This window comes from Nerophis lumbriciformis, linkage group LG34 (genome assembly GCF_033978685.3).
Source record: "Nerophis lumbriciformis linkage group LG34, RoL_Nlum_v2.1, whole genome shotgun sequence".
NCBI classification, from domain to species: domain Eukaryota; kingdom Metazoa; phylum Chordata; class Actinopteri; order Syngnathiformes; family Syngnathidae; genus Nerophis; species Nerophis lumbriciformis.
The window spans coordinates 14,480,001-14,496,789 of NC_084581.2; the positions used below are offsets into that span (position 1 = coordinate 14,480,001).

A 16,789-nucleotide genomic window follows, 5' to 3' on the forward strand; every position below is an offset into this window, starting at 1 on the left:
GTAAAAAACAGTCCACCTAATGGGAGCCATGACGTCATTGCGTCCATTGCGTGTATTTTATACAGAAAAAAATATGCAAAATTATATTAAAACTATTTTACTACGAACAATATTTTTGGGGTAAGTGAAATGTACAATACTTTCAATTTTATTACACCACCCACTTAAAAAGTCATTTTAAATTATATAAATAAAGGGGAACTGCACTTTTTTTTAAATTTGGCCTATAATTCACAATCCTTATGAGACCAAAACACATATGTCTTTTTTAAATGCATAATAACTTGTAAATAAACGTAAATAACAGTCCACTTACACTGGACCTAATGGGAGCCATGACGTCATTGCGTCCATTGCGTTTATTTTATATAGAAAAACATATGCAATATAATATTAAAACTATTTTGCGACGAAAAATATTTTTGGTGTACGTGAAATGTACAATACTTTCAATTTCATTACACCACACATTGAAAAATTACTTTTAAACAGTGTTGGGTTAGTTACTGAAAACCAGTAACTAGTTACAGTTACTAGTTACTTTATTTCAAAAGTAACTCAGTTACTAACTCAGTTACTTACACCAAAAAGTAATGCGTTACTGTGAAAAGTAACTATTTAGTTACTTCTTTTTTTCTTCTTTTTTTTTAAAGCTCCCATTAATGCCCTTTTTGCCTTCATTTCAGTACTGTTATTGCACTGGAGAATAATACAATCTGTTGATCAACTTGACATACATTTTTATTTTCCTTTTAACATAATTAATGAAAAACAGTGCAACATAAAAAGGCATTCCTCCTTTCTTTAAACTTGGACCAATGACCATTAATAAAAAACAAGTTTAAGTGCAACATAAGAAGGCACATCATCTTCCTTGAAACATAAAGCCTGACATCTGGAGTGATGCTGCTGTCTTCCACACTTGGAGCCATGGATTGTAGCGTCCTTGTTTTCAGTGGCAGGATCATTGACACAGATGGTGAAGTTTCAGTGCTCAGTAGAGATGGAACACTTTTAAGCACCTGGAGGACCTCATCTGCCACTCTCACATCATCATCAGACAGGGTGACATTTATCTTCAGGGTGTTGTGGGTCAATGCAGAGTATATAGCTGCCTGCTGCTCCAACATATCATAAGTGGAGTTCCACCTCGTTGGGACATCATGTATGAGCAGGCAGCTTTAGCATTTCTTGCTTTGTCTTAAGCACATGAGCAGCTGTTGTGCTTGGGTGGAAGTAAGAAACCTTCCTGATCCTCCCAAAGAGGCGCTCCATCCTATTGATTGAGATTCCCTTCTGTGATGCCAAATTCACTACATGTGCAAAGCACCTATCTGTGGTCCCAGTCCTGCCTCATTCTCTGTAATTATTTGATTTTTGGTATTATCACGTGTGACTGGGATATCTTTATCTTCCAGTCCTCCACTGCTTGTGTCAGTACCTGCGCAAGGTGACTCTCGTAGAGGGGGCGTGTCTTCTCATATCCCAGTCTGCTGTGATGAAGTGAGCGCTTATAGTTCCGCTGGACGTCCACCCGTCTGTCATGAGCGCAACAGATGATGCTCGGGATAGTTCATCCACAACTTTTTTCTTCTCCTGCTCATAAAGATCTGGCACAATCTTATTGCTGAAGTGGGTGCGCGACGGGATGTCCTAACGTGGTACAAGCACGTTCAGCATGTGTTTAAAACCCTCGTTTTGCTCAACCGAGTCTGCACTTATAAACACACCGATTCAATGGCGGGGGCGTTCAAGCTCCTCCGTTACTCCGCTCGCCATGACCACGCTGTGTGTGGACTGAACGTGACAACAACTTTTTTTTTTTGTTTCACGTGTGTGCCTCCCCACACCCACACACACACACACATAGACCGCGCCTCTTTTCTTCTCTCCGGCTTGTGACAGAGGAAGATTCAGAAGAACGCGACACCGCAGCGCTTCTGTTTCTAGCCGATACTACATCAAAAGTAACGTAAAATAACGCAGTAACGCATCATGTAGTAACGGTAACTAAATTACTGAATAAAAAAAAATAACGCGTTAGATTACTAGTTACCGCCGAAACTAACGGCGTTACAGTAACGCGTTATATACTTTGTCCCAACACTGCTTTTAAATGTTATAAATAAAGGGGAACTGCGCTTTTTTTTTTTTATTAATTTGGCCTAAAATTCACAATCCTTGTGAGACCAAAACACGTCTTTTTTAAATGCATTATAATTTGTAAATAAACGTAAATAACAGTCCACTTACACTGGACCTAATGGGAGCCATGACGTCATTGCGTCCATTGCGTTTATTTTATGATGAATGTACCAGTTACTACATTACATATATACTTAGAGCATGTATATAAAACTGGAAGTGTTTAGATGTTTTTAAGCGCCCATAGGCAGAATAGAGCGACTCCTCTAGGCTCCATTGTTAGCTGATTTTGCCCGCGTTTAATTAACGAATTAGAATGCATAAAAAAAGACAAACATATATGTGCTTGTCTTACATAAGTATTGTGAATGGCAGCTGTTTACTATGGCGACGTGATCACATCCTATGCGCCTGTCACGACACTAACCAGCTAAACTCATTCCCAGTTGGCTTTTACGTTTAATAATGTACACTGTATCACTTTTGTTGCTTTTACGTTGCGGTGTGTGTCTTTCTTAGAGCTTATAGTGTTACCTGACAGCTCCATCTTGAGATGACGTGTAAAGATAACTTTATACATTCGTTATACATAACATGGCGCTTTTAGTACAAGGGAACTATTCTGGCTCTCTGCTGCTCTCTAGTGACAGCAAGTGGAATTGACAAGTGAATAAAAACCATGATCATTTAGAATTAAAACATGAGACGCAAGTAGAATGAGTGGATAATGATAGCAAACATTGTAAAATAACGGGAATGTTGCTGTATTTGTGTGAATATAACACTCGTAGCAGGGCAGTCAGGTGTACAGTAGGTGGCTGGTAGAATGTCATACAAAGAAATAAAAATAACGTGGGAAATTGATTCATCTAGTATTTATACACAATCAAATACATACGTTATGTGTTAATTGCTCCATAAAATAATATACAAATTGTTGTATTTATATAATGCTAAATACATTTCATGATAAACATTTTTGTTTGCCTAAAATAGTTGTCCTTTGTTTTATCCTGACTTTAATAATGATCAACTAATTAAAATCACAAAACTATACGATGATGTTGAACATTTTAAAATAAAATGTATCAGTATTGGTAATATTGGCCCTGTATTTAATTATTTGCAGTATGCCCAATTGTGGATCAGGATCTGGTTGACTAACTATGCCTTCTCCTTGATTCCCATTGGACAGGAGACTCCTGTGGAGCCCAGCCCACAGTAGCCTTGTGGGTTTTTATTCAGGTACTGCTGGTGGTAGTCCTCGGCATAGTAAAAGTCTTTGCCCTCTGCTATCTCTGTTGTGATGACTCCAAAACCTTCCTCAGTCAGAGCCTGCAACCACAATATGTCACGTAAAAATGGATATCTTATAGTCCAGCTTTATACAAGTGTAACTTCTAGTTAATAATTTTTGATACGCCAACATGCATTTTGTTATGATGGTAGGAATACTGTGCTTCTTCTAAAACGTCATTTTCAGTGCGACATGAATAATAATAATAATACCTGGGATTTATATAGCGCTTTTCTAAGTACCCAAAGTCGCTTTTACATGTAGAACCCATCATTCATTCACACCTGGTGGTGGTAAGCTACTTTCATAGCTACAGCTGCCCTGGGGTAGACTGACGGAAGCGTGGCTGCAATTTGCGCCAACGGCCCCTCCGACCACCACCTATCATTCATCATTCAATTCACCGGTGTGAGTGGCACCGGGGGCAAAGGGTGAAGTGTCCTGCCCAAGGACACAACGGCAGCGATTTCTTTGGATGGTAAGACACGGGGAGCGAACCTGCAACCCTCAGGTTTCTGGCACGGTTGCTCTACCCACTACGCCATACCGCCGACATGAACAAACAAGCTAATAAACGGAATGGAAATCAAACCAATTGTAAAAAATTCTGCTCAGTATACATACACCTTAGAAGTTTATTTCATAATTTTAAAAAATGCTATAATAAAACCTGTAACATTTTGTGCATGTATTAGTTATTGAGACTAATGTGACTTTTGCGCAGGGCAGATGTAGAACCCAGATGGTTTGGCAGGGAGTGTGTGTGTGTTTGCTTTGGGCCAACTGCTCGCTCACATGCACGTAAACGCACACACACACACACAGATGGGAAAGGGGGGGAGGGGTCAATCTGGTGATAACAAGATGAGAAGAGAGAAGTTGACTGTGTGAGCACTCCTGCTAAAAAGACAACATATTCAATATTAAGTCGAGACCAAACGATCCCATTGTAGTGGTCAAGTTATATTAAAAAACATGTACTGAGGTGAACTTTGGTCCTTGATAAGTACATTAGAATACATTTACAGCGGAATAACCATTTGTGGCACGGAATGATGACAAGCATTGAAATAATTCATGAGTGTTTGTAGGCTGAGCGGAAATAATAATTATAAGAATAATAATGGATTCGATTTATATTGCGCTTTTCTAGACACTCAAAGCGCTTCACAGAGAAGTGAGAACCCATCATTCATTCACATGCATGCTGGGGATAGGCATCCAGGATATGAAGAGGATGCTATGTTGGTACCTTTTGGTACTGATCTCGGGACGCTAGCGCCTCCTTCAGCTGCTGCTGTGTGTAGGCATAGATGGCCGAGCGGTACGTCGTCCCCACATCGTTGCCCTGACGCATGCCTGAACACACACACACACACACACACACATATACTGTATCTATATATACTGTATATCCAAGGTTTTATTACACATTTTAGATGGCTTTCAGCTGACGTGCAACGCCCCTCATGGCTACCTTGAGTGGGATTGTGGCTCTCCCAGAAGACTTTGAGCAGGCTGGCGAAGGAGATCTGGTTTGGATGGAAGACCACTCTGACCACCTCCGCATGGCCCGTCATGCCTGAATGCAAGGAATACACATATATATATATAGCTATTGCTTGGATTTAAATTACCTCACATCCAGCTTATTAAATATGTGTGGTGGTCGTGCTAGCATCTGTTCTCAATGGGTACTTGGCGCCGTTTAGCCTTTCTCGAAGAAAAATGCCCTATGCTTGCGTTGTTTTTGGCTGTACGAACCGTTCAAATTACGAAAACAATAAACGTTTCTTCAGAGTTCCTCGATAGGTAATCAAGACGGGCAGAAGAGTGCAAGATTGTATATAGATGATGAGAAAAGTGGCACACACTCCAGTCCAAGAGAGCAAGCAGAGTTGAAGAACGCACAAGTTTGCAGTGAACACTTTGTTAAAGGTTTGTTTGATGTATTTTTTATACACTTAACTCATTTAGTATTTCCCATTGAAGTATTATCTTGATATTGTTTGTATTTTGAATTTTTAACAAAGAGATACAAAGAGATACTTGTAACAGATACTTTGTCAGGAAAGGTTCTACATCTTTATTCTCTACACAAATGTGTCAGAGTAGATATGACAACAGGACTGTGGAAGGGGTGTGGCCCGCGCGCCTCCTGCGGGCAGGGCGTGTGCACGAGGGGGAGAGCGAGCGAGAGAGAGAGACTGAGGAGAGACGCAGAGCAAGAGCAAGAGAAGCCGCAAAAACCCAAGAGACAATAAATAGAATCATTGACTCTGACCCTGAGGCCTGATCCTTCCTGTCACACCGAACCCTGAGCATGAAGCTTGTTTACAAGGACAAAAATCAAATATGGTGATAATTTAGTAGTTTTTTAAATGGATATGCTGTCACAGGTATCAGCTGTCGGGTGCTAGTCGTCGTACGTAGTTTGTTTACATGGACGTGTCCTCGCAAGACGCAAAGTTAAATAATAAAATGCAACCTTACCCGAGCAAAAACGATGCATATTTATCCAGGAAAGTCTTGATACCAATTTCCTTGAAGATATTTTGACAGGTCTGTGAACTCCACCGATGAATAATCCCTATTATCACACGACCAATCTTTTTTTGACAAAGTAAATGGATGTATTCAATTGCATAGTTCTAATTTTTTGCTCGTATCTGCTTTTTACAGGAAGATCTAGGCCCCCTGCGTACTCAGAGCGTTTGCGCGCTGCTTGCACAACAGCCATCTTGGCTTGGTTGATCACCACTGTTTTCACATCCGGGAAGTCACATGATGGAATACAAGCAATATATGTTTTAGGGGTGTCAACATTCTTATTAATTATAATTTTTTATTTTCTTATTTGTGAGGATTCTTAATCGATTAATAAAGATTACAAATCGATTTTTTTTATCTGTCCTGTCCAACCACTCAGGCAAATAATATTGTTGATGGAGATGCCTGTATTCGCTGTGCTGATTTACTTTAGAAAAGAGAATTGTGGGTTACTTGTCTTGTTGCCCTATTTGTATTTGACTTTATTAATTGTTTGGGTAGAATTTTATCAAACAAAACCAGTTTTCTTTTAAGTAATATAGAAATGTATCACAGCTGTTTATTATATGGAGGAATGTAGTTAATCATAGACCTGGCACCCAATGTTATTAAAAAGTATGAATGATTTAGACTCAACAATAGATTTTGAATCGTTATCCCGAAGAATCAAATCGAATTGAATCGTGCGGTGCCCAAAGATTCACAGCCCTAATACATATAGTGTATAAAGAGCCCCCTTCTCCCAACACTGGCTTTCATCATGTGTATGCATATGTTTACATTTTGTGTTTGTATGTGTGTAAATTGTAAACAAATAGTTAACTACACACATTTACATATTGTATATGTGAACAGTAAATTTATATAGCGCTTTTCTCTAGTGACTCAAAGCGCTTTACATAGCGAAACCCATTATCTAAGTTACAGTTGCATATGTCGATGGACAGACAAATGTTTACAATTAGGGTGTATGTTGGTGGAGACACTATGCATATTACCGTGTTTGTGTGCATAAGTGAAGGAACAACCTCATGTTTGCATTGTGTGTGTGTGTGTGCGCGTGTGTTTATGAATGGACAGACATGTTCATTTAGCGTGTAGTTTTGTATGTGAATGGACAAACAGAGAGTTAGGGTTAAAGGTTAGAGTTAGGTTATGGTTTAAGAGTTAGGGTTTAGTAACGTACTTATGTTCAAACTTGAATAGGCATTCAGAACTTTACATTAAGTGTGTATGTGAATGGACGAGCATAAATGTGCATGTATGTGTAAATAATGGATGGAAAACCATATATTTACAATATTTGTGTATTGTATTAACCATTATTGTGTTCTCTCTAGAAATACAACTGTACCTGAGCACACTTCCTTGTAGGTGGCGTTGGGTGAGTGCCCTCCCGCGTAGCCAACCTGAGTGGAATAAACTCCTTTCTCTCTCCAAAACTTTCTCTCTGCCCCCCAGAAGCAACCCATGCCTGCAGAAAACCACCACACAAACAACACAAAAGGTCAAGTGTGTTTTTGAGACCGCAGAGCGCTCAAACCACGCTCAAACCTACTCACCAAACATAACCATTCGTGTGTCTTCTGGGAAGGGAGGAATGGTCCTGTTACCGTTCACGTCGTGTTTGGCTACACGGGAGAGAACATTTGAAGATCTGTTAAACACATTTACTAAATTATTTGCGCCTTATACAGAACAGCTAGATAGGGAAAAGGTGGAAAAAGACAACTTTTTCAATAGTGCATGTTATGACACAGAAAGGGCAGCACGGTGGAAGAGGGGTTGGTGCATCTGCCTCACAATACGAAGGTCCTGAGTAGTCTTGGGTTCAATCCCGGGCTCGGGATCTTTCTGTGTGGAGTTTGCATGTTCTCCCCGTGACTGCGTGGGTTCCCTCCGAGTACTCCGGCTTCCTCCCACTTCCAAAGACATGCACCTGGGGATAGGTTGATTGGCAACACTAAATTGGCCCTAGTGTGTGGATGTGAGTGTGAATGTTGTCTGTCTATCTGTGTTGGCCCTGCGATGAAGTGGCGACTTGTCCAGGGTGTACCCCGCCTTCTGCCCGATTGTAGCTGAGATAGGCTCCAGCGCCCCCCGCGACCCCAAAAGGGAATAAGCGGTAGAAAATGGATGGATGGATGGATGACACAGAAATCAGTGACGCGCTTTACTTGTGCTGAGCATTTCTGCATGCTTTCATACTAGAAGCTGCCTTTGGACCCATCAGCACACTGCCACCTGGCTACACTGATGTGCATTAGCATGCCAAGGGCTCTGTGTGTGTGTGTGTGTGTGTGTGTGTGTGTGTGTGTGTGTGTGTGTGTGTGTGTGTGTGTGTGTGTGTGTGTGTGTGTGTGTGTGTGTGTGTGTGTGTGTGTGTGTGTGTGTGTGTGTGTGTGTGTGTGTGTGCTTCTAAATCCTGCCACAATAATAAGCCTTATCAAGATAACAATCCTGTATTCTTTATGACAGGCACGCACACACACGCATAATACATATTAGTGCTGCTCTATTTCAGTTCTGTGTGTGTGTGTGTGTGTGTGTGAGAGTGTGTGTGTGTGTGTGTGTGTGTGTGTGTGTGTGTGTGTGTGTGTGTGTGTGTGTGTGTGTGTGTGTGTGTGTGTGTGTGTGTGTGTGTGTGTGTGTGTGTGTGTGTGTGTGTGTGCGACTCAGCAATCTACATTGAGCAGCAAAGCCTTATTTTAATGGGCTTTTATTACCTTTTATTGCTACAAAAATGTCATTCTTTCTTACACTGCTAGACAGAAAGGGGCGCTGTTACAGCATTACACGTATATAAATGTATAAATTATAATACTTATTGTATTAGAGTTAGCATTTTTAAACAAAAAAATACAACAAGAACACCACCGTATAGCTTATGTTAGCAGTAGTGGTTTAACAGAACATATTTTTTAAAGTGTCTGTATTGTTCAAAATTACTATTTATATGAACACAATGGAAATTATCTGGCTTTTAGGCAGTCCAACAAAAACAAATAACAATTTGCAGTCATGTTATCATTACGATTATACATTTAAAAATAGCTAACGTTAGGAAGAAAAATCGCTATCATTTGCAAACAACACACAAAGCTAATGCGTTTTTTACGTACGGACCTTGTTTATATTGAATTGAATTGAAGTACTATAAAAAGCCGGATATCTATTTCATTTACTGTACAAATCACTGTATATAATTCACTGGGATGTGCATTTTTGTACATCCCCCAACCCACTAATTGAGAAGCACGGAGATAAGACAAGAATCAAAAATGGAGCACTGCAACATTATTATTTCCTCTCTGGACCACCACAACTGACAATGATGGATGACGCACACACACACACACACACACACACACACACACACACACACATTCACACACAGCAATTAAATCTACAGAGTAACCTCCCCCACCTTCTTCTGATTGCCTATTAGCTTCCTTCTCTCTCTTCATCGTCATCATCCTCACAACATTCTTCTCAATGTCATCCAGCAGCCATATTTGTTAGCAATATTCTTCTGCATTAGCTTTCTTTGACTTTAGCGGCATGATCTCCTTTGTTAGCCTTCTTTTAATAAACAAAATAGGTCTTAAAGGGGAACTGCACTTTTTTGGGGGGAGTTTTGCCTATCGTTCATAACCCTTATGAGAGACAAGAAGACAAAAGGTTTTTTTTGCATTCCAACATGTAAAAATCGGCTCGTTATTGGTGGCTCGCAAATGCAGCTAATGGGAGCAATCAATTTTTACCTCTAAATCCCTTTAAAAAATGCATTCAAAAACCGTCAACGATACTTCATTTATGTTGCGTAACCTGTATAATAACCAAACTGTAGCGACATTGTTATTGTAAAAGAGAACACTGAGGAACTCTTTTTTTAGCGTAGTAACACTTTGGCATGCTACGGTATTAGCCGTAAAAGACAACTACGGCAAGAGATACGTTAGCTTCTACGTCAGCATAAAACGCGTTTGAGTTTGTAATGCACAACACAATGCACTAAGACACAAATCTGTACTGACTGAAAAACATGAACAACCCTATTACAGTATCTGTGAAGTATTAGCCCACATTTCATGTGTTGTTTCATGTTCATGTGTCGCCCTAAACAGCAGGCCCGGCCGACCTGTCTGACAAGCCTGTAAATGTGTTGGTGCTGTCACTGTCATGTATGATGTCTTTTTGCTATTTTTGTCCGTGATGTGTAATGTTTATTGTCTAAATGTGCGGTCAGTGAAAATGAATTTCCCCACGGGGACCAATAAATCTAAATCTAAAATCTAATCTTGTATCTCGCCTATGCTGTCTGTCACGATACACGCATGACATGCTGCGTGACTCACTCAATGGACAGTTGTCTGTTTGGTCCAGCTGATCGGGGAAGTTTTTTCGGTATATTTGGGTAAGCACTCCATTTATGTTGAAATAACTTGGCTACAAGTACCACATTTTGCAGCTTCAAGTCACTTTCACTTCACTCTCTCGGCTTTCGTATGCTCCGTCTCCGTCTGTGATGTATTTTTTGTGCTGGGGAATACCGATGTTAGTGTTTTTGGTTGTATTTTATCTTCTACCTATACATATTAGTGAGCAATATGTAGTATTTATTACTATTTTTTGGGGGTTTTTTAATTACGCTTTACTTCTGTGACTGTTTGTAAAAACCTGCACTGAAACAATGTAATTTCCCCATTGTGGGATGAATAAGTCTATTCTACCCAACGTCTCACTCTTCCTTGGTGCTGGCTTCGGGAACAGTAGTTTATCCTCCATATATTCCGCTTCAAAAATATAAGGTTGTGAATCCTTATTTGTCCAAAAATAGTTGTCTTCGTTGTTTGTTATCGAATCTGCCATGATTAGAAGACAAACACACCTTTGACACATAGTTGTTGCCAGAAGTCGGAAGTGCGCTGGTATGGAAATGGGAATAAATGCGCAGAGGAATTAGTTTCGGTAATGATTAAAATGACCAAAATGCAGTAAATATACCTCTCATAATGCATAATGATTGTAAACAATAGGCAAAATAAAAAATAAAAAAGTGCAGTTCAACTTTAAAAGTCAACCAGGAGGTTTAATGTGTTTGCTGGTTTTGGTTAAACATGCCAATGTGGATATTCAGATAAAAAAAAGACGGACGGACCAAAATGTCTCAGCAGCAGAAACATTTCTCGGTTGGGTCTCTAGAGGGCTATTGTAGCTTCACAACATACATTAATGTAAAAGAAAGTGGATGACATGAGTCTTCAAGGTGGGTCAAGTCCCAAAAGTGGGTTCTGGACAAGCTCCAATGAGGTGCCATTTGCATGACTTGTAAAATGGTGTTTGAAGGCATTGCACAAACAACCACAAGCTGCTGTTTATTCGGTCCCCAACCATATATTCCATGTGTCCTGCAAACAAGTTTGCAACATCTCCACTGGTTTTGTAGCCCGAAAAATTCCACAGCATCTCCTCCTCGCTCCATCCATCATTTTCTTCTGTGACTGCACAAAAGGAGCTCTGGCCACATTCGAGCATGTGTATATACTCTCAGGGCCTTTTGCCACCCTTCTCACCTGCGCACTCCACAAATATTCAATCAAGTCCATCTAAAGCACACAACTTTTCCATGTATTTCAGACGTGCATCCCTTTAGTAGAGAGGCCAGTGCGTGTGCCTGTGTGTGTGAGTGGGGGGGTTTGCATGTGTTTGCCAGGGCAGATCTATTCATCAAAAGCCAACACTCAGCAGCTCCACTCCTAGTGAAGAGGAGGACACTTTGGTGCCAATAGAAGCAGCTGCCAATTTAAAGCTGACATATAGGAACTCTGGTTCTTCCTCGCTCGCACTCACGCACACACACATTTTAGGTGAAATGTTTCTATGTCAAGCACAAAATATATTTTAAAAAGTGCCATATGTTGTACTTTTGTTAGTTTATTGTTAAAGAAGAAGCGCATGCGCACATCTGTCCATAGCAGTTGGAACGTTAAAGTCAAATAATGACAACACTTGTCATTAAACAACGTACGTCGTAATACTCGCATCTCTTAATGTGTTATTGGGACAGCAAATGTTTCTCGGTTATAACAACACCAATAAAAAAAAAGTTAGTTTTCGTAGACCATAATTGCCTTGTCATGCCGTAGCTAGCATGCTACAGCTAACCCAGTGTGGTGGAGTGCATCACACTTACCAGAGACTCTGAGGGCTTCAGCCCGACCGGGCAGCGCTGCTTCCGGGCTTGGCATCTGAGTTTTGGAGGCCATGTCTCCCATTCGAGTGTTTACTAAATGTCGCCACACCAGACGGAGCCTGGAGGAAGAAGAGACCATTGAGCAGAGAGCCGCACTACAACAGCCCCCGGCGCTAACTCGGTTAGCTTAGCCTAGCTCTGTTTCCGTTTAGCTAATAAGAGTGAAGTTGTGTAACATACTTTACATAACTTTAACAACGCATATGACGGAATAATATAATGTAATAAACCCACTAACATTGACCCATCGACGCACATCCAATTACTCACATACAGTAAAGATGTATGTTGTTAGTTAGCGTTACTACCACAAAAACAATCATGAAATGACTACATTTTCAATGCGGTTCTGGATGTGTAAGTATATCATTGATGATATAGTTTGCAGGGACATATTTTGGTACAGTAAATATCAGAATAAAAACAAAAGACAAAGACTTCTCATACTGTACATTTGAATCAAACCTATTTGAGGACAATTCTAAAAAGATTTACAGACATGTTCACATTTAGTGTGGACGTGAACGGACAAACAAGACCGTTGGTGTTCAAATTTGGTTTAGGTAGCCTATATTCGAACATGAATAACCCTTCAAATGTTTACATTAAGTGCGTCTATTAACATGCAGTACTTTTATTATAATATGTGCGTCTGTGAATAGAACAACACATTTTTTTTGTTAATATATGTGAATGTAAAAACACAGTTGGGGTTAGGGTTCGAAATTAGGTTGATAAGTATTCTACATGTAAATTTCATTTTAAATGTTGTGTATCTAATTGAACATATCCATTTTCTGCCGCTTATTCCCTTCGAGGTCGCGGGGGGCGCTGAAGCCTATCTCAGCTACAATCGGGCGGAAGGCGGGTTACACCCCGGACAAGTCGCCATCTCATCGCAGGGCCAACACAGATAGACAGACAACATTCACACTCACATCCACACACTAGGGCCAATTTAGTGTTGCCAACCAACCTATCCCTAGGTGCATGTCTTTGGAAGTGGGAGGAAGCCGGAGTACCCGGAGGGAACCTACACAGTCACGGGGAGAACATGCAAACTCCACACAGATATATTACACATAGAACATATGTGTATAACTCCATTACATTCATCATGTCTTCTCAAATAGATGGGTGCAGTGTTCTTTTGTTCAAAGTTTGTTTTTTGTGCATGAGATGTTTTTAGACATGTCACCACACCTAGACGCTACCATCAGCTCTGACGAAGGCTAAAGTGCCAGCTGAAACTGTTAGCAGGTAGGACACATCTCTTATACAAACAACTTTGAACATAAGAAATTTGCACTATGTATTTGTATTAAAGTTAAAGTACCAATGATTGTCAAACACACACTAGGTGTGGTGAAATTAACCTCTGCATTTGACCCATCGCCTTGTTCACCCCCTGGGAGGTGAGGAGAGCAGTGAGCAGCAGTGGTGGCCTCGCCCGGGAATCATTTTGGTGATTTAACCCCCAATTCTAACCCTTGATGCTGAATGCCAATCAGGGAGGTAATGGGTCCCATTTTTAAAGTCTTTGGTATTATTATTATTATTATATTATGTACGTATGTGAATGGATAAACACACAGCGTGCCTCAAATGGTAGAGCGGCCGTGCCAGCAACTTGAGGGTTCCTGGTTCAAATCCAGCTTCCGCCATCCTAGTCACGGCCGTTGTGTCCTTGGGCAAGACACTTCACCCACCTTGCCCCTGATGAGTCGTGCATGGTCAGCGCCTTGCATAGCAGTTTCGGCCATCAGTGTGTAAATGGGTGAATGTGACATATATTGTAAAGTGCTGTAGGTATTGTACTAGTATGGTAAACTGCTATATAAATACAGACCATTTTTATGTGAATGAACAAAAAAAGTTGGGTTGGGGTTAGGGGTTAAAATTTGGTTAAGTAACCTATATGCGAAATTGAATACACTTTTAAATGTTTACATTAACTTTATGTATATGAATAAACAAATATGTATTATATGTACGGATGTGAAAGGATAAACAGACATTTATTTTGTGTATATGTGTGAATGGACAAACAGTGGGGTTGGGGTGACAATTAAGTTTAGGTAACCGATATGCGAACACGACGACCCTTTTAAATGTTTACATTAAGTATGTTTATCTGAATGGACGTCTGTTTATTATATTATGTGCGTACTGTATGTGAATGGATCCATCCATCTTTTTCCGCTTATCCGAGACGGAGGCAGGAGCCTAAGCAGAGAAGCTCAGACTTCCCCTCTCCCCATGGCCACTTTGTCCAGCTCCTCCCGGAGGCCTTCCTAAGCCAGCTGTGTCTCTCCATCGTGTCCTGGGTCTTACCGTGTGGCCTCCTACTGGTTGGACATGCCCCAAACACCTCCCCAGGAAGGCGTCCAGGGGGGCATCTGGTCCACCTCATCGGGCTCCTCTCGATGTGGAGGAGCAGCGGCTTTATTTTGGCCTCGTTCTAAATGACAGCTTCTCACCCTGTCTAAGTGAGAGTTCCACCACCCGACGGAGGAAATTCATTTTGGCCGCTTGTATACCCGTCATCTTGTCCTTTCAGTCAAAACCCAAAGCTCATGACTATAGATGATGGGAACGTAGATCGACCGGTAAATGGAGGCCATGTGTATGAATGGAAAAACAGATATTTGCATTATGTGCGCATAGTGGATGGACAAATATTTACAGTATATATGCGTGCATATGTGAATAGAGAAACATTTACAACATGTACGCACTCAAAAATGCTGGGTTAAGCCTGTTAGATCATATTTATGGGTTATTTCTAAGGAGTTGGGTAGTTTTTGTGAACCAATCCTTAACCCAGACAGCTGGTCAGCTCTGGGACGTTGCACATCCGCAAAATTCAAGTAACAACCCAGCAAGGAGGTACAATTTACCCTGCAGCTTGGCTACATTGTGGAGTGATTCTCTACTGAGACGGCGGTCAGCCTCGGGTTTTGGGAGTACAAGAAAAGGTTTGTATGTACTTTACAAGTTACCTTATAACCTGTCACATATGAGCGAGAAATATCACTGTCTGTATAACGCTAGTGAAGTGAAGTGAATTATATTTATATAGCGCTTTTCTCTAGTGACTCAAAGCGCTTTACATAGTGAAACCCAATATCTAAGTTACATTTAAACCAGTGTGAGTGGCACTGGGAGCAGGTGGATAAAGTGTCTTGCCCAAGGACACAACAGCAGTGACTAGGATGGCGGAAGCGGGGATCGAACCTGCAACCCTCAAGTTGCTGGCACGGCCGCTCTACCAACCGAGCTATACCGGTTATTAGTCTGCCTGTAAGAGGTCAATCTTGGCTTCCATTGGCTGAGTCTTATTCGCAGAGTGCATTGCAGCTAGACTTTGTATTTTTTTAATCAATTTTGGAATAAATGTATTATTTTGTTGCTAAAAGTATATTTATTGCTTTTTTAGAACATTTAATTGCAATCAAACTCAGTTTTAGAAAGACACAATGTTAAATACACCTTTAAGAAGAACCATAAAGTTAAAACTATGAGTGATGATGGTGTGTGGAATAGCTAAATCCTTGGATGAGTCCCACAGAAAATGATAGCTTCAACGTGAAGAAATAATTGTAATGATGCAGACCATGTTGAATGGACTTCACATCAAATTGAAACAGTGTGTGAAAGCATATCAAAACTACACATAGCATTGTCTTATGATTAATTAAAAGCAATCTTCGTAGACTAAGTATATGCAGTGTAGTGAATCTGGTCTACAAAGAAAGATGGTGGTCAGATTAAAAACTTCCAAGTGGAATGTTTTACTTCTTCCTGTAGGCGCCATAAATCATTGTGACGTTTGGACTACAAAAACATGAAAATAACCAATGTATATTGTATAATTAACCCAGCATTGCCATTAAAATGACCCAGTATATGATTTGAAACATATCATTTATTTGGTAGAATTAACCCAGCATTGCAGTTAAAATGACCCAGCATTTGGGTTGATTATATAACCCATCGAGCTGGGTTAAATTAATCCAGCATTGGTTTGGTCCAATAGTTACCCAATAGTATGTGTGTATCGTCACGACTTGTCACATCTGGTCTGACAATATTGTTGTGTTTCCTTAGTTTTGTGTGCTCTTCCTTAGTTTGCTGTTTTTTCCTGTCCATCGCTGGCTGTTTGCCTCAACTCTCCCTGATTGGCAACCAGAGCACAATTTTTGTGATTGCCAATCAGGCCTCTTCATACGCCAGCCTGCCCTGCTGCCAGGACTGGAAGATTGTTAGCTCTATGCTAATGTTGCTAACGGTTTGTGTTTGTAAGTGTTGCATATGTTTGCCAGTATAATTGTCACCTGTGTTATCCTGCTTGCTTTGTTGAACTTGTCAAGCTCCCATTTGCTTTTGTGCACTTCCTTGTTGCTCAACTGCTTGTTGTCCTCCTGTCTTCTGCACCTTGAGGTCACATAGTGTTACCATATCTGAGTTATTGCAGAAATATGGGGAAACAACTACAAATGTGCTCTTCATTTAAACAGGTTTTTAAAAAGAGAGTAATA

At 40.5% G+C, this 16,789-nt stretch overlaps 1 protein-coding gene across 1 annotated transcript; it reads right to left on the reverse strand.

The window, feature by feature from the left end:
* Positions 1-3,005: 3,005 nt before the first annotated feature.
* Positions 3,006-12,418, reverse strand: msraa (methionine sulfoxide reductase Aa). The gene is made up of 6 exons (XM_061929462.1): positions 12,189-12,418; positions 7,555-7,623; positions 7,347-7,466; positions 4,920-5,024; positions 4,695-4,801; positions 3,006-3,480 (listed from the first exon to the last, which is right to left on the reverse strand). The coding sequence occupies exons 1-6, from the start codon at positions 12,325-12,327 to the stop codon at positions 3,310-3,312; spliced, it is 711 nt and encodes a 236-aa protein (XP_061785446.1). The 5' UTR covers positions 12,328-12,418; the 3' UTR covers positions 3,006-3,309.
* Positions 12,419-16,789: the final 4,371 nt, after the last annotated feature.

Coding starts and splice junctions, on each gene's coding strand:
- msraa (XM_061929462.1), bottom strand. CDS start 12,327: ATGGTCTCTTCTTCCTCCAGGCTCCGTCTGGTGTGGCGACATTTAGTA. Junction 7,624..12,188: donor TGAAGCCCTCAGAGTCTCTG/GTAAGTGTGATG, acceptor TCTCCCGTGTAG/CCAAACACGACGTGAACGGT. Junction 5,025..7,346: donor CTACAAGGAAGTGTGCTCAG/GTACAGTTGTAT, acceptor CCTTGCATTCAG/GCATGACGGGCCATGCGGAG.